The sequence below is a fragment of the Calonectris borealis genome, chromosome 4 (assembly GCF_964195595.1).
Source record: "Calonectris borealis chromosome 4, bCalBor7.hap1.2, whole genome shotgun sequence".
In the NCBI taxonomy this organism is placed as follows: Eukaryota; Metazoa; Chordata; class Aves; order Procellariiformes; family Procellariidae; genus Calonectris; species Calonectris borealis.
The window spans coordinates 55,680,106-55,702,943 of NC_134315.1; the positions used below are offsets into that span (position 1 = coordinate 55,680,106).

The 22,838-nt window shown below is 39.6% G+C and overlaps 1 protein-coding gene across 2 annotated transcripts in view; it reads right to left on the reverse strand.

Moving 5' to 3' along the window:
- Positions 1–22,838, reverse strand: part of TSPAN5 (tetraspanin 5) — a 95,569-nt gene that overhangs the window by 14,267 nt on the left and 58,464 nt on the right. For both annotated transcript variants that reach the window (XM_075149605.1, XM_075149604.1), the window contains exon 2: positions 9,460–9,510. In XM_075149605.1, coding sequence (XP_075005706.1) covers positions 9,460–9,510 — 51 coding nt within the window. The remainder of the gene's footprint in view (positions 1–9,459; positions 9,511–22,838) is intronic.

Here is a 22,838-nt window from a genome sequence, read left to right on the forward strand (position 1 = left end):
ACTAACTCCTGAATGAAGCTGTGGCTCAAAAAGCAACAATATAGATCTTTACCTCTACAGCTCCTTATTTGCAGAATTATTAAGTTCTTCATCCTTTTCCCTGTTCATATGCCCTTTGCTTCTTTGAAATAGTCCCAAAACAGCAATAATTTTGAAGGAAGTTATCATAATCTCATTTTCAAAAGTTGTTAGTAACATTGTTAACACATGACTGTTCACAACTGTGGCATTAGACCTGTGTTGGTTTTTTTTTTTTTTTTTAAATATACTCAATTTGGACCACCTAGAACATGTAAATAGTTATGTAACCAATATCTCTAATACAGTACTCCACATAGTCTGCAACTGCTTCTATAGTTTCCCAAACAAAACTGACATTGAGCAAGTAGTAAATGAAGACAGTACTCAAAGCTTTTTAATTCTGCAGACAACGATAGACTGGATAAAATATACTTGTGAATTCTCCAACGCACACAGCAAGGAGCCTTGGAAAAGGCCAGCATGCTAAAAGCAAAAGAAAAACCTGACTACCACCCAATCCTAAAGAACGAACAACAAACCAACAGCATAAACGACTTTCTCAAACCGGATTCCTCTCCATCAGAAGGAATAGCGTACAAAAGGCTATTGCCTAACAGAGAGGGATAAAAAAAAAATTTTAAAAAAAGATCACATTCATCACTTTCCTCCTACATTACATATAGTACTAGACTTATTGTCATTCATTAAAAAGACAAAAATAGTCGTAAGGCATGATAGAAGACAACGCTGCTCAAAAGTCCCTTTTTCTAACTAACTAGTAATGAGATGGTACAAGCAAGGCTGAAATGAACATTTATCCATCATTAACACTTAAATCAACTTGTGCAAAAGTTTTCCACTGCTTTTGCTTCATTACATTTGTCATAGAAAAGAAATCAAAGACATAACTTTCTGGGCTAAGAATGACAAGCAAAATAAACAGTATAATCCAATAACACAAACCTTTGAAAAAGTGATGGCCTTGGCCATACACAAGTCAGGAAACATGAGCTCTGCCCCAAGGGAAAAAGACTGCTAAAATTACTTCTTCACAAAGTTTTTAAGTCCTTCCTATGTTTCCCCTCTGTGCCTATATAGTTACCATAAGATGAGAAGAAATTCTGCCTTAAAGCAAACACTACTACTCATTTCTTTTAACATTAGTTGATTTTGGAATTAATGGACTGTAGTGTAGTAGAGTGAGAAAACGGTCACTGGAGAAAGGACATTGCCTTTGTATTACAATTATTTTACTTAAAAAAAAAAAATTCCAAGAAGGATGAACAGTTATTTAAGTCTCTCTTCATAAGACACTGTCGTTCTTTAAAAAAAAAAAAAAAAAAACCACCAAAACACACACAAAAAACCCCACCCCAACCCACAGCAAATTACTACGTTTAATCAAGTTCCTACCGTATGAAAGTAGTAAAATTCAAATGAAAGAAGAAATCCGAGTGAAATTCAGCTCACATTTGTGGAAGTACTCTTAGAGAAGCCAGTCATAATATAAAGAAATGTTAATGAGAAGAAACATACCACTTTGCATTTTGTCACATTCCCATTAAAATCCACGACAATCAAATTCAGTTAATCAGTTGTATATTGCCTTTCTGATCGTGTCCTTTCCCACCTTACTTGATTTTCTAGCCCTACCAGACTCTTAGCACCCTAGCATGCCACATGCTGGCCAGTCACCCAGCAAAAGTCACTCATCTAATCTCTGGTCTCCTCCAGGCTCCAAATCCTCAGGGTAGCTATGATCTGACATGTACTGAAATAGAACAACACAAGCTTTATCTGCCATTGCTGTCCTTGGAAAGCACCTTTATGTGCATCTTTCGCTAGTCCACATATGGCAATCATAAGCGTAGCTTGGATAAACCCCAAATAATACATCCTGAGAGTGCAAAGCACATACTGCGTAATTCTCATTTGTACTCTGCGTGCTCTCTGCATATGAATCCCAAGTTATCAGTATTCTGGAGAGACATCTCAGGATATACAATCTTCAGAGAGGCTTTGGAAATAAAACAATAGCTAGCAGCAGGAATGACAAACACAGACAATGCTCTGTGGTTACAGCTAGAGATGCACAGAGGTTGAAGACAGAAGTAACAGAAGATTGCTGCTTACTGCTGAAAAACGGTTTTCCAGTCTTCTTTTTTTTCTGGACACTTACAAATAAGCTCTCTGAAGAGACAGCAGTACAATACTTTAAAGAAATGCATATTTGCTTCAAGCAGAAGGGCAACGACCAGGGAATATTATCTCAATTTATACTGTTAAGAACAACTAATTGTACTTTCCCTATCCACTGCAAGTTTCTATAATGCCTACAACCACAGTATTCAGTATTTTTCGGCTGTAATGGCTACTTCTGAGGAAAGTTTGGCAGAGATGTACAAACGCCTGCTAGTGACCAAAGCTGTCTTCATCCCATCTTTAGCCAAAAGCAGAAGGGAATGTTTCCAGAGGTGCTTGAGCAGAGGATCAGGAATCTCATATTCTAACACTGCATCCTCCAGTGACACACTCTGAATACTCAGGCTGACCAGTCACAGAATATACAGTCACTGTTTGTCGACTGATCTCTTGCATCAACGCAAGACCTAAACCACCTGTAAATCCTTTAAAGTCAAGCTTTCCACAAATGCAAAGTAGTATTCTCAGCAACACTATTGCAGTAGTCCAGTCCAACCTTTACTGTTAAATAGTTGCAAGTACTACTGATGCTTTAGCATCTGAAAGGAGGAAATGAATTTTTTTTCCTAAACCCATATTCTCATTTTGGAAGTATGGTTATTTTTCTGAGGTACACGCACATCACTTTCTTGGTAGTTTAGGCATGTGCGTAATCTTTATTTGGCAGTAAACACTTCGTTTGTGCAAAGCTACATACTCTAATACTTTTCTTCTCACGATGGCGTCAATCCAGGGCTCTGCTGTAGTCCCACAAGGAGAGCCAGCAGGACATGTTCCCTGGCTGCTCTCCAGCTCATCTGTTTGCTCTGTTACCCCACTCTCAATTGCCTGCTGTACGTTACAGCGCCTGGGTTATTATTTAACCTTTTAATCCACCACAAGTCAAAATTTGTTTGGAGTAGTGAAGCAACAAAAGCACCATCCATAACTGAACTAAAATCAATAATATGAAAAAAGTTTCTTTATTTGTGAAATGTACTTCACTTCAATCACTAGGATAAAATGATGTAGACATGGAACAGGAAAGACTGACCTCGTGTTCCTACCCCACCCCAAATTCAGAAGAGGAAGTCAGGTGAAACAGTAGGACCTGCTCTTTTCTCCAACAAAAGTGTAGGGGAAAGAGGTGTTGGTGGTGCCTTCTGCCACACCAAGAAACATGGACAACTAAGCCAGGCCCACCTGAAGGCAGTCACAAGTGTATTAACAAACTAGCGAGATTTCCAGACCGTCTGTGGTTGTGGTTAGTGTAGAGAATCCACTGCCATGTTCAGGTCTCAGAAATGTTCCCAGAAGTTTGCTAGACCATTGCTTCTCTCTGGAACAGCTGATTTCAGTAACATACTGTAGGGCAAGAGAGAACAGCTCCAAGTGAAAACACTTTAGGCAGCAGCAATTTTGAAAAGCTGACCCAGTAATGAAAATTCAAGGCATCTTGAGCCAGAGACAACTTAGGAGAATCATCCTAGGGGACAAAGAAGTGATACCCTGTGAAAGTATATGGAATTTGGCCCACGGGAGTGCATGTGAAAGAACAGGACTCAACACAACAGTCCCCATGACAAACAGCATCCCAGAGGGCCATTGAAAAGTAAAAAGAAGAAACCAACACCAGTAGGATGGGAGAAATCAGCTTTTTTTTTTCCCATTTCCTCCAAGATGGGGAAAAAAACCTTCTCTGCTGCAGAATTCCATTACCGGGGGGACAAAAAAAGCAGATGGTCAGAAAAAGATTCAGCAATACAGGATCTTCTGAAACATTTCTGCTTTGCAAACAGAGGATTAGCCTTTCTACAAGCTCATTTGCAGGACTTAGAATCACTGGCAAGCAGGAACACATGGGGTGATGGGAAATAAAAGTATTTCCAAATGCATGATTTTAAATTGGAAAAAATGTCTCTCTACTTTGTTAGTCATAAAATCCATGCAGTTTCTCCATGCTGTGCATCTGAATGAGCATGGGGAACAGAACAATAGTCTTTGAAACATGCCAAATTAATTCCATTCCAGAATTTTGTCTCTGCAAGCAAGAAACTAGGTTGGGGATGTTTACAAATCTTATTTCCTTGATTTTTGTTGGGTTTGCATTTCCCGCAGCAAACAGCAATAGCAGCAGAACTTTATTTTTCAAGTGTCTAGTGAAGGAGAAGAACTAGTCTAGCTTTCTTGTCGTGACAAAGCAGAATTCAATAGGCGAATAACTGGCATAAATACATGCAAGATACAGTTTTTGACATTTTTCAGGATTAATGGTTACAAGGTGTTATAACACTACTAAAATGATTTAAGAGCCTGTTTAGATAATGCATCATTACGTACTGAAATTTAAATTAAATGTAACGAATGTTACATTAGTATGTAGCGAATATTAGTATGCTTCTCTCTCCTCCCCAGTCCTTCAAAATCCACACACAGAGTCCTGGCTTAGAAGCAAGGAAGATATATGCTCTGGGTATCCTTCAGCCCACAGGATATGTGCACGGTTTCCTTGTTGGCAATTAGTTCTTTTAAAAGAACTAATTATGGAGCAAGTAGTGTATCACTCCCTCTTGATGTCTGCCACTCACTGGGACAGTAAAAGAGGTGAGAATTTTTTCCTGAAAACAACTGTAGTTTACATTTCAGGGCAAGGAGAGACAGACTTGGTCTGAGAAATTGTGACTGTTTTTATGTACGGAGTTTAGCCTGTCCCAGAACACCAAAGCAGGCCTAAATCACCTTATATCAACATGTAAAAGTCTAGCTTAAAACTTGAGATCCAGATTTAGAGCTCCTGCTCGCTAAGAATACTATGCTGGCCCACAGAGGTACCATACTGGCACCCCAAACTGCGCACAACTTGACTTCTGAGCTGGAGTGTCTTCTAGTTACACTGATTTAACAAGAAAAGCCTAGAAACCAAACTTATGCACGTAATCAACCTCTTCCACTTCTTCCTCTTCATTTCACTCAACCTTACACATGAACTAAGTCTAATCGACAAATTTTGCAAGGATCTTAGATTTTTTTTTTTCCCCACTTCCGTATTGCTACCTTTGCTACCTCCTGCTTAAAGTATATCCCAAAACCAATAATAAGTTTAATATTAAAGTATACCCCAAAACCAGCTTTCCTTCTAAAAATTCCCTCTCCATGGACAGTCTTCTAAGGTCTTAGAAGACATAGCAGCAATTCATCACTTAATCTCACTACTCTTGAATATAAATCTCCTGCAGGTAGTGAGAGAACCAGGAAGCTTATTTTCCCAAGTACCTACTGGCATGAACACTCCCAAAGAGCCTTACGACCACATTATCCAATATATACAACCAAGGAGGAAAATAGATATTTTGTACAAGTCCAGTTTATTTTTAAAAAGTCAACAGAAGAAATGACTTGAAGTGGTTAAAAAAGCCAGTGAAATATAAACATTTTTCCCCTGCTGCTGAGCAAAGGTAGTATAAGTTGCTTGCGTTTAGTACAGACTCTTTAGTACAGACTCTTTATATGTTCACAATGTTCATGTCACTGTTGGGGGGGGTGGGGTGGTGGAAATCAGCTGCCATGGATGAACTTTTTTATGGTACGAGCCCAAGTCTAGCGTGCCTGAAAACACTGCGAGATTGAGAGCTATATAGTGCATCCATGTATAGATAGCTTTATTCATCCTCTGAGTTTATTGCCCCCACCCCGCCCCCCAGCTCTCTTTCAGGTTCATGACTCAGAATGCTAATTGCCCAGTTTTTGTTTAGGGCTGGCTGACTAGCTGTCAAGCCAATTCTATTGCCTATTTGACAAATGAGCTCTTTCGCCTCCCTGCAAAGGCTGTAAGGAAGGTCACAAGACTGTATAGCGTGCTTTTTTTCTTCTTTACCACGAAGTTTAAAGGGGAGAATTCAAGCCAACTTAGCAAAAAAGAGAAACTAGCCACCAAACCCACAAATCTACCCCTAACTGTTTTTAGCGAACAGCAAACTGGACTCCTGTGAAATGTGGATTATTTCTTTACATCCTGCATTTTTAATGTGGCCTGGCACCCTATCTTTTTATCTTAAAATGATTCTGTGAAGCAGCAAAAGTATGTACAAGTTGATGGCCGGGTTATAAAACAACACAGCTAGATATAAAGCCACACGATTCAAGATGGAAGTAAATCAAAATCCTCTCCACCACCAAAGCAGTTTACAGTAGAGGAGTCCTTCTGAAGACCCAGTCCTGCAAAAAACCCTTACAAATTTATGTTTACACATTATACAATAGCAGCACCAATTTCAACTTTGATAAAGACTTAGTTCATTGGGACAGCAGCAGTCTTTACAGAGTGGTTGAGGTTGGAAGGGACCTCTAGAGGTCATCTGGTCACCTAGATCTGGCTGCCTAGGACTGTGTCCAGACTGCTTTTGAATATCTCTAAAGAGGGAGACTCTACATCATCTTTGGGCAAACCGTGCCAGTGCTCGGTCACCCTCACAGTAAAAAAAAAAGGCATTTTCTGATGTTCAGAGGAAACTTCCTGTGTTTCAGTTTGTGCCCATCGCCTCTGTCACTGGGCACCACTGAAAACAGCCTGGCTCCATCCTCTTTGCACTCTCCCTTCAGATCTTTATATACATTAAGATTCCCCCAAGCCTGCTCTTCTCCAGGCTGAACAGTCCTAGCTCTCTCAGCCCTTCCTTGTAGGAGAGATGCTCCAGCCCCTTAATCATCTAGGCAGCCCTTTGCTAGACTCTTCAGTATGTCAGTGTCTCTCTTGTAGTGGGGAGCCCAGAACTGGCCCAGGTGTGGCCTCACCAGTGCTGAGTTGATGATAAGAATCCTCTCCCTCGACCTGCTGGCAACACTCATAATACAGCCCAGGACATCATTAGCCTTCTTTGTCGCAAGGGCACAGTGCTGGCTCATGTTCGACTTGGCGTACACCAGGACCCCCAGGTCCTTCTCTTCAAAGCTGCTTTGCTGTCTTACAGTATACCATTAGAATAGCCCATAATGCCTAAGGGATATCCAGGCTAGCCTTAGGCAAGAAGCAATCTAGCTAGAGAAGTCCTTTCCAGTTAAGTTACAGATCTCTCACCTACTTGGCCTTCACCTCCAACTCCCCAGCTGCAGCAAGAACAACTCTCTCTGGGATGTAACTGATCTGCCGCCCACTAAGTTGCATGGGGCCTATGAGTATCTGGAACTTGACGTTGCTGACTGCAGCTTCTGGCCATTGCCTGTCCTCTGGAGAACAGAGTGAAAGAAAGGTCTCAAACTGGCTTGACGCAAGTCCATTTTTTCCATAATTCCTGCTACAAAAATCAAGTCTGTCTGTGCTCAGGAGCTCTGCAGTTCAGCTATACCTATACTACATTTCGGTTGATACAACCATGAACTGAAACAGTCGACAATAAGCACCGTAGGACACAACAGTTAAAGAAGCTGGGGAGAGACGCTCGTTGTCAAGGAAAGACCTGTGCTTTAAAACAATAAACGGTATTTTATTTATTAATTTCTGTATAAAAACCTACTACATATAGAGCCTGAGCTAATGCATATTAAACTGCTCTAGGTGGTTTTATTTGCTTGTCTTAAAAACAACATAGCATTTTCTCCCACTTTCACGATCTGATTAAAAATGGTTTAAGATGACTTGATAACAGATGTCCAAATCTCAAGTAAAAACATGAGTTTTGGCTTCTGGCTGTTAGCAATTATGAATTGAATGCATTTTTCCTAGGAAGGGGGGGTGCTTTCCCATATAGAAAAATATGTAAAACCTAACAAACCATTGTTCTCCCAGAACACTCTCTAGCTGTAGGACTGGTGTATTTTAGACATCAAACACTAGACTATAGCTCTTTTCCCTTTACCTGCTCATTCATTCTAAAGAGGAATCATTTATGTTACTTACTGAAACGATACAAAAATGTTAAAATCTCTTCTAGAAAGCCACTCCAAAATAAAGTTCTTCTCTGGGGCTTAGACATAGGTATAAGCTCTGTGAGTATGCTCAGAGTATTAAATCTAACATGTTTTTACATCTCTGCTGAATGAAAAAAAATCACAGCACCTCTTTCCAAGCCTATTCAACCCATCCAACATGAGTATCATATGGTATGTAAATATACATATATATATAGGTGTATACAGTGTGAGTTAATTAATATCCCTTTACTATTTGTAATTATCTACATCCAAAGGCACATGCACAGTGCAATTAGAATCTAAGTTAACAACTCACTTCTGAACCAGCAAAATTTGTCCTGAATTTAAGTGGCAAAACTCCAGTGCTTCCAATGTGTTATTTGTTCTGCTGCAAGCGCCAGTTATTATGCCTTAAGTGAACACCAATTTGTAACTTACTCAGTGTTTTCCATTAAAAAAAGAAAAAAACATTATGTAACTGAATATCGTAGCACCATTGTTATCAGCAAGATTTTATTATTTTCAATCCTTTAAACAAAGAAGAAAAGGAAACTCTGGCTTTAATTTTAGCTGTTGTCTTTTAGCGAGCCGAACTCTTCATCCAGTAACCCAACACATACTGATTTGTTTTGTGTATTATTGACATTTTATCATCCTTCCAACTTCTGCAGCAAGCAAACTAAAATTTAGGCTTTGGTTCATAAATATTTCCTCTTTCCCGACCCCCCTTTCTTCCCATTTCCAAGTTGATTTTACAGTCTTGCAACACAGAGTGTTCCAGTGGACAGTTTTATTTGGACAAGAAAAAACAAGTTATTCTGTCTCAGGTTTGGCTTGGTTTTCAGGGTTCATTTTGTTTTGGTTTGGGTTTTTTGTTGTTGTTTTTGGGTTTGTTTTTTTTTCTGTTTTGTTTGTGGGGTTTTTTTTTGTTTAAGAGGAACAGCAATTAGCATGCTATATTAAGGCAAAGCTGAGGAGGCTGATTTTCAGGAAGCTGCCCTCTGAGACACGTAGGCTCTCCTCTCCGTTCCTGGGGACACGCTGCCAATACTGCCTTCAGTAGAGTATTCCAGTATCTGAGCTGCATTTTGAGCGTGCATGGATTGAAATGGTTATTTTATGTGGAAGTGTCAGCCATGATTTCTGCCAAGGCATTCTTGGGAAAGATGCCAAGGATCTTCCGCTAGGTGAGCTGAGCCAAGATTTTATTTGACAGAGAATCTTGATTTTGTTTCAGTAGAAACTGTGTGGGGACACATAAAACGTGCAGCATATTACTATTCCAATATTTCATCAGAAAAAGAGAGAGAAAGAGGAAAAACATGGAGTTTGGTGCTATATTCAACTTACCTTTTCATTCCATGCCCACAATCCAATCCCAAGAAATGCTATGCCAAGGAACTAAAGGAAAAAAAAAAAAAATATCAGAGCAGGAACTATAAATTTATGGATTTTTTTTTTTTTTTTAAACATACGTATTGACTCATCCTCTCTGTTGGATAATCAATTTCATCAGGACTGTGGGAGCTTACCAAGAGTTTTAAAATATGTATGTAGTTGTTTATTTTACAACTCAACCATTGTAACTGGAAGAATTTAAAACTTGCACAGCTCATTCCACATAGGAATAGTAGGCGCAATAAATGTCACTTTCTCAGCATCAAGCAAGTAAGGTTCTTTTTGAGCTTGTCAGACTCAAAGCAAACTCCACAGTCAAGCAACACATTATTTTACTGTTGTATTACCACCACTTGCACAAAACAACTGTCCTCACAGCTCTCTCCCAGTGAAAGGAAGTGATGAAAAGAAAGTCCTAAATACACATGTACTATCGGTTTTAGCAACATTGTCCACAGAAAAAGAGAAAGCTGTTTAAATATCATATAAACCATGATTTCTGGGGAAAAAAAATAGTAAAAACAATACTGGTCTAAAAGAGTAAGAATTTTTAAAAACCCTGAAGCCAACATCTTATAACCTTTCTGATACTGAATGTTTTTGTATTTCGTAAAGGAAGTTACAGTCCCTTTCTCCTCCAACAGACTCAAAAGCACCAAACTCAAAAGACAGTGTCTTTTCCCCATGATGGGAAAGGAAACAGCACCTGATTTTGTTATATCCTTGTATTCTCTGTTCCACTGAATAATTTAGAGTGCATCATTTCCCTCCAAATACTACAGGGTTTCCATACAAAGCCCACGCTAAGGATCGGTGAAACAAGCAGAACAGGCAGAATAAGCACTCTGTCTCCCAACATCACCACTGTATATTTGGCATGATACAGTACCAATCACGTAGAATGTTTAAAAAACATATAGTAGACATCCGAGCACATCTCTAAATGTCCATCTGTCCAACTTCCATCTCTGGTTTTTAAAACCTAAATGCTTGCTAAAAAGAAAACTATATGCACTCTAATTTCAGAGCATGTAATGGAACATTGCTCAAACATCAAACTCCGGTTTTCTTTGTGGTTTCTCCACACTGCAGTGTACAGACTTATTTTGGCACATAGTATGCTTTCTCTTAAGATTTGTGTAAACAGTTAAGTATCCTAATGATTTTCTTTTGCAAAACAGGACAAAAGTGTTTTTCTGTTGAGAAGTGGGAGGAGGCAGGATTATCAACTTAAAAAGCTTTCCCAGAAGTGATTTCAACAGCTTCAAAGCAAGATTCCTTCTTCCTTATGCGCGCTTTTTTTTTTTTAAGTGGCAATTTTAGCTTTATACTACAAGAATATCTGTAAAGCGTAACTCAATATCAAGTGGAATATGCTCACTGCAATACCCTGAAGTTCCCTAACACCCCTCGCATCTGTGTGACTTTCTCCTCCAAGTGTGCTTTGCCAGCTGACCGAAGGACCATGCATACTACACCCAGCCAGCTCACCCAGAAGCCCATCTATACTAACTGGGAACGAAACTCTCCTTTTTGACTTGAAGAGTCATGACTAAGTTTAAACAATACTGCAAGCCAGTATTCTTCGAAGGGAACTGTCGCAGGCTTGGCTGTATTTTAATACAAGATAAATGGAAATTTTTCCTAGATGGAAAAACAGAACAGCTGGTCAAGAAAATCTGTTATTTCAGCAGTCTTAATTGTCTATAAAGTACAAGAGATGGATTTGAGAATGTCAGTACAGCCTCCTGTGATACACCACGTGAGCCAAAAAAGGTCATCTTACCTGTATCAAGACTGCTCTTTTTCTATGGTTATAAAGCTGGCCAGAAGAGTGTGTGTAATCCTCCTGACTGCAGTGATTATTTGAAACTTGAGATAAAGCTGTACAAGTTTCCAAATCACTTTCAGACAAATACAGTTAAGTTCTTTTTTGCAGTAACAGGCTCCTTCCTTCCTTTCTTACACAGCCAAAGGCACCAAGATTGAAGAAACAGAAGTGAGGGGAAAAAAGCTGTATTATTGTAAAAATCCATAAACTGCACTTGGAAGTGGCTAATTGTTATTTGTAGAGAGGCACAAAACATTGCTTTGCGAATAGCTTAATATGGTTTTGAACAGAATAAGCATGGAAAACTAGAATGAAAGAATTTGATCAGTGCATACAAATGTAGTTTAACAGCCATACACATCAGCTGCAAGTCTGGCTCAGATCCACTAGCTTTATTAAATTTAATCCAGTCAAGTGTCCTGATCCTTCACCAGAAGTTGAGACTTAAGGGCAAGATGACCTCATGGGTTGCAAAAGGTGACTTATAGTAGACTATACGGGTCTCAAGCCAAGCCGAGCTCATCTCAGTTTACGGATTGGATAATGAGACTGTACTATACTAAGCTGAAGCACCTAAAAAACTGAGATTATCAAGCTTCTGGCAAGCCTGTCAAGAAAAACAGGTAACTGAGTTCTTAGAGTTTTCAAGAGGATCAAAGAATTAAATGCTGCTCAGTCCTCTCTCTGTATCCCAAAACGGAAAATTCTGTCCAGCTGCCTTTTAAGCCGCTGATGAAACAGGAATAGTGGACAAGATCCATTAGGAGAAAAAGGTTCAGCATGGAATCACAAACCCTTTATCACAGGATGCTGTGGAAATCAAAAGCTTAATGGCATTCAGAAAAAAAGATTAGATAAATTAATGGAGGATCCATAGCTATTGAAGAGTGATTTTGATACAGCTTCTGACTCAGGAAGTTTTTACACTGTTGCTCATTAGGAGATTATAATTGGGAAAAGATCGCTGTATGCATGCTTTGTTGCTTAAATGCCTCTTTCCTTGGACAAACTCTACTTGCATTACTTGAGATAAAATACTGAGCTAGGAAGACCACTGACCTAACCCCCTACAATCATGCCCTAGAAAGGCACACCCTTGCACAAACACAGCCTGCTATGGGGATAAAGCACACAGGAATGCTCTCAGTAATCCCCGCTGGCAGAAGACAGATGTTCATGAGGAGACTGACACCTCTCACCAAGATTAACTTTGGATTTTCTTGACAATTCTGAAAGAAACTCCTGCATAGCCTAAAGAAAGTTGAAAGTGTTTAGCAAAAATCCCTCTGTATTTTTGCTGTTAGAACCAGAAGTAAAACAGGACACATATCCTGCTTATCTTGCAGCCCTTCCGCAGGTGTCTCCAAGACAATCTTGTTCTGCTTGCTTGTAACCAGAAAGAAAATCTCTTCACATCTGAAGCACGTGGGGAGAGGGTGAGATAGCAGACACATCATCTCAGTTAAGTCTGGAAAATTTCATTTACATCCATTAAATGATTCCAATGAGTAATAAAAAGGTGGAAGTTTGCCTCATTATCTACAAAACACTCTACAGAGAAAAACGGTCTCAATTCTCCACAGACATCTAGTAAGACCATTTAGCCTGATTATAAATGGTCACTGGATCTGAGGCAGAGCTTGTAAAATCTTGATACTTTTCTTTTTTAAACAATAATTTGCAGGAGAATATTAAAACATTCCTCTGGAGTATTACAGCCTTACAAAAAAACTTGCATCGTAGTACTTTCTCAGCCATAGGTTTTCTGTTCACAAACATCAAAGAAATGTGTTCAAATTTCTCTTCTATAAAGATTATATGTATTTAAGAGTAGAATGTGTAGCAGTACTTGTACTGTTGCCCTACTTGTAAAGTTCACATGCAGTTTTCAGAAGTGGATTGATTGATAAGCATTTCAAGCTGCACATATTTTATTCCCAGTCTTGCCTGCATGGAGGAAAATGCTTCTTTGTTGCTAGGGATATAGCATCATACAACACAGAATTTCATTTAAAGGGTGCTGGGGTAAATACTAATGCAAATACGAGAGAGAGAGAGAGAGAGAGAGGGGGGGGGGGGGGGGAGCTTAAATGTAAAGTGATCAGACATTACTTCACATACTGAATTTTTCATCTCAGCTGACGTTCTTAAATAACCTGGCACCAGTTTTCAACCAAAAGTACGACAGCCGTGGGCCAAGCAGTAAAAGGTTGGTTAATGTGCCACGTGCATAAATCAGTGTATGTCCATGTGTGGATACATTAAAGACTTGTGTGAGAGGGAACTATAGTGCAGCCACTTAATTTTACCTTCACCGTGACAATACAAATGCACTAGCAGACACATGTCAAAATTGTCAGAGTTCAGAAGCAGAGCTTCCTCGGAAGAGTTTTTTTTTTTTTTGAGCCCTGTATTTAGGCAGTGTAAAAACCTCCCACCTGCCCTTGCTTTAAGCTGCCACAAGAACTCTGCGCACAGCGTTAGCAAGGAGACTATCAGGATTCCTATGAGCACTTCGGTGTTTCTTCCATGGCAATATGCTGTAGGTTATTCACAGAGCAAGCTTTCCTCCTGTGTGATTCAAGCCAGCACAGCACGGGAACACAAGGTACAGTATTTTACTGACAAGCACAGCAGTGATCAGGACAACATGAAGTGTAATATTTCACATCCTGAAATACAATCAGGAAAACACAGGACTTCTGAGCTTTGTACATATATAAAGCAGCACTGACAAGTTCCTGACTGACTCTAAAACCCCAGATGAACAATGTTTCCCTAAGCACTTCCTCTGCAGCACTCTGTGCTCAGACTCACTTGGAGATATTTCAAAGTCAGAATACTCACTGCTTTCTTTAAAGTATTTTATGCCAAATCAGTCTCTCTGCTTTTCAAGCCAGGGCAAAAAGGAGCTTAATGTCTCTGTCGGAACACAAGGGATTTTTTTGTTGGTTTTGTTGCTTGTTTGTTTTTAAGTAGCCCTGACAGAAAAAGCGCACCAAAACAGAAATTCAAATGAAGTTTCACACAGTTTTCTTCCTCCCTTCATGCCACTGATGTGGACTCTGCTTTAAATATGTCAGTTAGCATTCTTTCAAACAAAACAAATAGGACATCCTCTCAACTCTCCAGCTTTCGCCTGGACCAGTATCACAGGGAAGAAAGGTACCAGAAGTCTGCCCTGTTCCTTCTTCCATTCACCCCAGTTCCAATAACTTTTCAATTCTCAACACACACTGTTATAGCATTTCATTTTCATGTGGCTAAACATACGTGGTGACCATGGGAAAGGCAAACTGCTCAAAGCATACATACACATTTACATATTTATGCTAATGCTTACAAAGAATGCATTCTCCTAAAGCCCATTTCTTGTTTGCCTTGAGACATTACCAGCAGGAAAACTCCATGTACTACAGTCAGTGAATGAAGATGCTGCGTAGGTGACTAATTACCATCTTGGTTCACAGCAACATTCAGATATAGACTGAATATAGACTAAAAGACGTCAAATCTATTTCCATTTTTTTGTGCAGCTTTTAAAAAACATTAAACTATATTTCACAGATAACTGTCTTAGTAATACCTTTTCCCTCCCGATACAAAACGCACACACGTGGAAGAAAAAAGATCCCAGTTTCCATACATTTTGCTCAGCTGAATCAGAGACATGACTGATTTTATAGAATCATCCAAAGTAGAAAAACAGACCCAAGAACACAATGAGAAAAGCTGTCTGCTCCATCTTGCAGGACTCTTAGTGTGATGCTTTCTAATGAAAAATTAAGTATTTATTACCCCAATTTTCAAAGCAAGATACTGTGGCTTTTAACGTATCTTTCGTTTTCATCACAATGGGGTTTTCCATTTTGTATGACAAGTAAGCAAAGTATATATAGTCCCTCCCCCCTCAAAATGCAGTCAGTTGCCATTACTTTCTTATTGCCTTCTCTAGTTCTTTAATTGCAAAAGCAAGACATCTGCTTTCTGTTACTGTTGCTCTACATATTTATTTTATTGCTTTCTGGTGGTGCAACTGTAAGCACTGCCAATCAGCTTGGAGCAAGAGTCCCTAAAGACTGAAGTCCCTCTCCTCTTGTCCACAGAAATTGATATACTGGAAAACAGAAAAATGGATGAATTAGACCTATTTCCCCTGCTCCAACTCTTAAACAACTCCCCTCAAGCCTAGATAAAATAAATTTAACTCTTTCCAAGTTCACAGTGAGACTCTCTAAACTCAGGTCCTGCTGCCTAAAGAAAATACTTTATTTGTAGCATTTTTTTTTTTAAAGCACACAAAACTTATACATAGCAATCACTTTGTAAAATTCTTCAATAAAAGCTTCACTTTGTAAAATTCTTCAATAAAAGTTTTTGGGAGTTTAAAGTTTTTGTTTCTATGAGATCTAGGTAATTTCCTAAAACCAGTATCTTTTTCCCCATACAAAAATCAAAAGACCTTTAAGGCAAATACCTCAATCACTGCCACATAGAAACATTTTAAAAGCCTACAAAGTTGAAGTAACAACATCACCATTCGCTGTCACTTCGGTACACTCGTCTCACACAGATCCTATCCCTTCTCTTCTACTCTTCTTTACACTCTCTGTTGGTCTTTGTTTCACTATCCTCTCTTTGTCTGCTCTCCTGAGCCCAAAAGACTATGCGGGAAGACTGAGAAATTCTGCTGCACGCACCTCTCCATGGGTCTCTTCCTTGCCTTCACTTCTGAACTACATTAAGTGTTCTGTGTCCCTCTACTTTTCCTATCCAGCCTTGTTCTCTTCATTAATACCATTCCGTCTCTGGCTCAGTCCTCTCCACTGCAGCTTCTCTGCCTGAAGTCAGTTTCTATTTTTAAAACCATCCAAAAATTATGCAAGTGGTGCTGTAGCAGTGTACGAAAACAGTATGGGCTTAACACACAACCACAAGCAGCAGCAAAGTACAAAATGAAAGTAAGAGAACTGAAAAAACCCAAACCTGAATTCCACATCCTGTATCAGTACGCTAATCATTTCTCTTAGCCAGTTTGACAATGCAAAGACATAAGTCTTCTCATTCCGGCCTGCAAGTAAGAAAAAGTATGAAGGCGAAGAAAGCATGTTCTGCTTCAAGCTGGGGTGAAGCAAAGTATCTGGAAGCACTATTGCAAATGGGTCATTTTCCACGCCTATCCTGCTGCCCAGAGCTAGCAGCTTCCTACCTCAGAGGACAGCGAGACCTCCTCCGGCTCTCCTCTTCCTGCTGCTATGCTGATCTCATTTGTCCCAAACCACCCTACCTGAGCTTCAGGCTATTTAGGTGCAGCCCCACCATGACTCTTCTTCATATTCTTTTTCTGAAGCTACTGTTCCATTAAAAGCAGAAGTTTAAAAAAAAAAAAAAAAAAACATAAACAAAAAAACCACACACATTAAAAAACGCAAAAACCAGTATACATGCAATTCTCATTATGAAACTGATACACCAATGCTCACTTATTTCAGCTACAAGCAGTGAAGTTGTAAATCTAATTCAGGCATTTGATACAGCAAACAGAAAGGATCTGAGCTAGTCTTTTTCCTTAGTAACAAATGGGCAATTACATTGCCTACACAATCGATTTAAGTAGCTGAGAACAGAAAGAGTGCAGAGCCAGGAAACACAAACAGGTAAGCTTGTCAACAGAGCACGATATTCTGAATGCTGAGTGTTTCCTTTTAGGACAGCAGTCTCAGTTTTTAGCTGTGCTCGTAGCCTACGGAGAGGCAGTCCCAAAATCTTCTACCCCAAGCTGCCACATCCTAGGCCGTTTCAATAGACTGTACTCAGATCCATTCTTTTCGCTTCACAGAGAAGTGAACACACGTGGAGGATGAGGGAGGCATGAAAAGACTGAACCAGTCTGGATAGAGAGGCACAAACCACCAGCTTTACGAACAAATTTGGGCCAAACAGTTTAATCTGGCTCGCCTTCTACTATAAAAAACAAAAAAACCAAACCAACCCCCAAAAACACCCCACACAAACAAGCAGCACAGAAAAGAGTGAACACAGAGCAAATGGTGAACACACACCCCACCTGCAAGTGCACACAGAACTTTTTCCAGCAAATTCTACAATAGCTTTATCGCCTCTTACCTTCACCAAATGCTCATTCCTGGTTCTTTTTTAGGGGTCCCCCACAGTAAGATGTTCAAAGCCATTTACAAAGAAACTGGTACTACATATATGAAGAAATTAGAGCTTGAAAAGGTAGGAAGTGATTCACTGCAATTTAATAACATGCCAGAAGCTGAGCTGTGGTATCCAAAATCCTAACCACGGTATAATGTGACTGTATAGCCTATCACACTTCTCCCCAGATCAAATTCGACTCAGAACTACAAACTCTGTAATGGCAAATACACATATATATGGCATATGTTAATATATAAAATAAATCAACTTCTAATAGTCACTGCACCGAGCATTGGGGGGATGGAGGGAAGAAGGGGACACAAGAAGGGCTGTGGTAGGTTTATTAAGAGGTATTTGACAGCCTAGTAACTCTTCACCTTACAAAGATGCAGCCGAGAGCATACTGAGACCAGTACTACTTTGTCAACACAAACAAAAGCATAACCTCAAAAGTCATACCAGCTGTGTGCATGCATGCCTGTGCATATCTTGGTTTTTCAGAGAGATGTGGGGAAAAGAAATAAAGCAAAAACACTAATTAGACAGATATCAAAATTACTTTCCAATACCCACGCACAATTACTCTCAGCAATCCAGATGCACAAAGCCAAATTACAAGACACATGTTCTGTAAATACTGAACAAAATTCTTTATTGTTTTGCACCTTATAGTCCTTACAATAGAGGGAAATGTCTCTGAACACAGTAGTGTTTTTAGCCACTGTCAACCCTCAACATTTCCTGTGTACTACATTGTAATTGCCCAGAACTAAAAAATTCAGTTTATGTATTAAAAATGGTTCTGTGGACCTTAGTGCAGCTTCCAGAAGCACCAGAAGGTCTCTGAACCATCACTTTGAAAAATTCTGTTCCAGACAATCATTCAGCCCTGCATTTTGTCTTGCAGTGCATTGCTTCTTACTAACTCTAGAAGCTACTGTATATGCCCCTGATGTAGACCACACAAGGTTATTCACAAAATTAAGCCAAATTTTTATTTATGTCAAAATTAATCAATGCTTTATTAGCTATTTTATACTACAAGATCTCTTTCTAATTTCCAATAAAAGTAAAATTTACAGGAATTAACATCAATTTGTCATTTCTGCAGTAACAGTACTTGGCAGGGGGCAAAGCAAACAAAACCATGATTTCAATTTATTTTCAAACAAAAGTGACATGGAACAAACCAGAGGCAACAAATGGTCACAATGCTATTTACCTGAAGGTTTTATTCCTAGGCAAAAGTTCCACAGTTTGGCAGTGGAAAAAAAAGCAGCTATAAAACAGCTGCTTGTCTAAATGAAACAGACTCCTGACCCTTTGTCTAGTTTCCAGACAGCATCAAAAGCACTTCTATTATTTGTCATTCTCCAAAGAGGCATCGGGGGCTTAACTAAACATGTAGAAAAAATGTTCTTCACTTCTGTAAAGGTGCTGCTTCAAATCACAGTTGCTTAATGTGGTATGGCAGTCTGGGGAGGTTTTGCTGCTAACACCTTTGCTGGACTTGTGCTGGAGATACATACAACGCTATCACTGCAATTTAATTTGAGGGCATTAAACTTGTTTTAAGAATAAATGCATTGAAGAAACAGAACTATATTGTAAGATTCCCAGTTCACTATGACAGAGCCTATTCTTCTCATATAATTTCAGCTTGACCAACAGTATGAGCAATATCACCTAGATCATATAAAATGCTCATTTGCATTCCCAATTTTATTGCCACTTTGAACTACATTATTTCTGTAAACTGTAGTTCCTGACAGGTCCATTACCTTTGCCTACTGTGACACTTCTCTGATTTGCACAAACACTAAGAGCCAATCCCTCCTGTCAAGAAATATCAGGAGAAAAAAGATTAGAAAATTTCTTTGAGGGATGTGGAAATGTAGTTGTAATACATACAGATGGCTCCCTAAGAGAAAAGCTATAAAAAGCAAATGACACTGCCTCACTACGATTCTTCTGCTGCATAGCTGTGCTCTTGCAGTCAGTCAGTCTTTGCCTACCACTCTTCCAGGATGAAGGTGGTGTTCTGGTATTGCAAAGATGACTTGCAAGAGAGTGCACGTGCCAACCAGATAATCTCATTTTCTCCCTTATCCGTAAAAGCAGAGCAGCTGCTTTTAAGATCCCACCTTATTTACTTGTAGATAGTCATTACCAAGGAGGAGAGTACCTCAAGACTGTTTTTAAGAAAGCCTTGGAAACAGTAGAATGAGCTGGAAAATGAAGTCTTCATGTCACACCTCAGTTTCCAAACAGGGTCCCACATAAAAAAAAAAAAGAACAAACAAAAACCCACCAACAAACACCACAAAAAACCCAACAACCATGCATGGTGAACTGGATTTAGTTTGAATTTCTACATTTGCCCATCATTTTAACTTGGTCCAGCAAATGCAACTCCTCACGTAGGAAAAGTAGTTTCTTACCTTCTGCTCAGCCTCAGAAGGGTTTCAAGGCACAAGGTATATGAGCAGCACAAAGCAGCCATTTAATCATAAAAATATGAATACTGGGTAAGTTTCCATGCCCAGTTGGACATTGTTATAAAAGAGAAGAAAAGAAAGCACTTATTTTTACTACTGAGTGCCAGCAGTAAAACTAATTTAAATAACTTTAGCTGTTTCCCATGGAACAAAGGGACCTCTGAAATCCACAGACTCTCAACTCCAACCTTCCAGGCAAAACCCACTACTTTTGGCTTGATCGACTTGAAGATAACATGACTATGGAGAACTCTGCCTTTAAGAGTCCCACAAGATCTTGTTCAAACAGTGTTGCTTTGGGCACGTTACACAATAGCAATGCATTAGGGCACAAACTGAATAAAGCAAACCTCTGTCAGACTGCCTCCTGACCAAGCCTGATAGCAGACTTCTTCTATCCTTGACTTTAATATTGGCGATGAGGAGATCAAGTAATGTGTGCTCTAACAAACCTGTGACCAAAACAAAGGCAAAAGCACAAAAAATTTTCTCAACATTGCTTAAAAGGCTTCATCTTCTAAAGGAGTAACTACACACTACACATAACAGTTTATTCTAATGATGCATTTATACAGCAAAGAAGGTGCATCTCAGCTGCGAACCAGAGATGATTAATTCCTGCTAAAAACACCAAGGTAAAGAAGGTACCCTGATACAGCAGGGGTAAAAACTTGAACCTAAGTGTAAAGGAGAAAGTGTGCAGCATCAAACTGCTAAACCAAGTTTGACATCTCCCTGCCTGCACTGCAATTGAATCCAAGCTAGCAGAGGAAATAAATATTTTGCAGCACAAAAGCACAAGCATAACACTACATAGAAAAAACAACTTATCTGAAAAACATTACTGACGGTTTTTCCCTTATCTGAAAAACATTGCTTAAGTTTTACCCAAAGGCAGTAGTGTCGGAGTTTCACTTTCCAGCCACTAACCGTGACAAACACATAGGCAACAGGAGAGGAGACAACTTGAAAGGCAATGGCATGCTTTCCCAGAGAAGGATTTGGAAAGGAAACCACTCTTAACATAGCTTCTCCAGCTTTCAGCTCTGCTTTTGTTTAAGAGCAAGTATATTTGGAAACCACTTCTAACCTCTCAAGAAGTAAATGCAAACAAAAAAACACAAAAAATTAATTGAGCAAGGAAGAGCAATACCAAACATCTTTTTCCCGTTTCTAAATAATTTCATCTACTGACTTCTTTTTGAAACAACTGAGACTATTTGTATCTCGACTAACATGCCCAGGAAAATCCAGAATGCTCTGCTTGCCTTCTCTTCCACTTCAAAACACTTCAGCCTGGGAAACTTCCCCATTAACCTATGCTGTAGTTCATCTACTACAAGGACATGAGAAACCTTTTAGAGCATGAATTATTTTTCTTTAATTGTATTTGCATACTTTTAGATATTTCTTCATTTGAGCTGAAACGTCAGGAGACAGGAAGAGACCTTTAAATTTGGTCCTCCCCTGCTGCACAAACACTGCAATTAATCCTGCACCAGGCTACCCAGAGAAAGAGTGAGAGAAAAGGTCTTCAGCAATACACAAGTGTACAAACTGTCACCTCGACTGTGGAGCTATCAGCAAGAATCCTTCACTAGTACCTCATGTCCTTTCCTTCACATAGTGAAGAAAGGTGACCACAAACAAACTGGAACAGTAGGAGGGCTGAACATATGGGACATACAGATGGAATAGAATCTAACAATCCAAACACAGTATCATATACTTAAGGACTAAGAAAATATCTGCTGTAAGATGAAAATTTGTTCACTGGAAACACAACAGAAGACAGCCTTTGAATTGTATGCATCAGCCTTCGAGCTAGCAAGTTGATGGAATATGCAGAAAGGCAAAATAAGATTTTGTGACATTCAATAAAACATTCTCAGAAAGAATGTAATTGCTTTCTGTAAGTTTCCCTCGATTCTGTATCTCTACAAAGGTCTAAAATGGCCAGCACCACTAGTATGGCTGTAGCCTGCTAAATGATTGCAGGCTTCTTTCAAATGTCACATAAACACTGGCACTGGCAGTGTCCAGCTGTACGAGTTATAGCACGCACTACAACTCCTATATGAGACCCCGCTGTGCCCCATCAATACTCAGCAATGAAACTGGGTTCTCAGGATTTTTGTACATGGACCCATAACAGTATACAAGTGGGCCTCTTAGCATAAAACTGCAGGTTCATTAATTATACTTCAACCTAAACAATACTAGGAAGACAAGGCATCCCAGTGAGTATACACTTAAATCCAAACACACAAACAGAAGCATACAAGATGACACCCCTAACCTTTTAGGGTGTCAGGTTTTTTTATTAGGGAACATGTCTTTAACAGCTCCTTGTGTGACTGTTAAACTTAGGTCTCCCTGGTAGATCATGTGGCTTGTGTCATACAAACAGCAGGTGCAGGGTTTTCTAGGATCGGGCCCATAATTGCTTTGTCCCGAACAAAGTCACTCTCACCGATACTCTTTCATTTGAACCTTCATTCGACCATCCGTGGTCAGCCCTTCCCACCTGCCCTGAAGGCACAACACACTGTGTTTCCAGCTTCAGGTGGGGCTCCTCAATGTGTGCCATTTAGATGCACAAATTAATTCCATGACATTTGATAGAGTGCTGACCCCTGTTCACACAGAAGGCATGAAAGGAGCCTAGTGTAATGTAACTGCATTCCCGGCGCTGCCATGCTGTTCTGGCTGCACTCACATGACCTTTGCTTGGTTTCTGTCACTGCCAAATGGGCAGAGAACAAACAAGTGCAGGGTGCGCGTCAGATCCTCTCTCTTGATGCACCAAATCAAGTAATTATACTCTACAGCGGTCA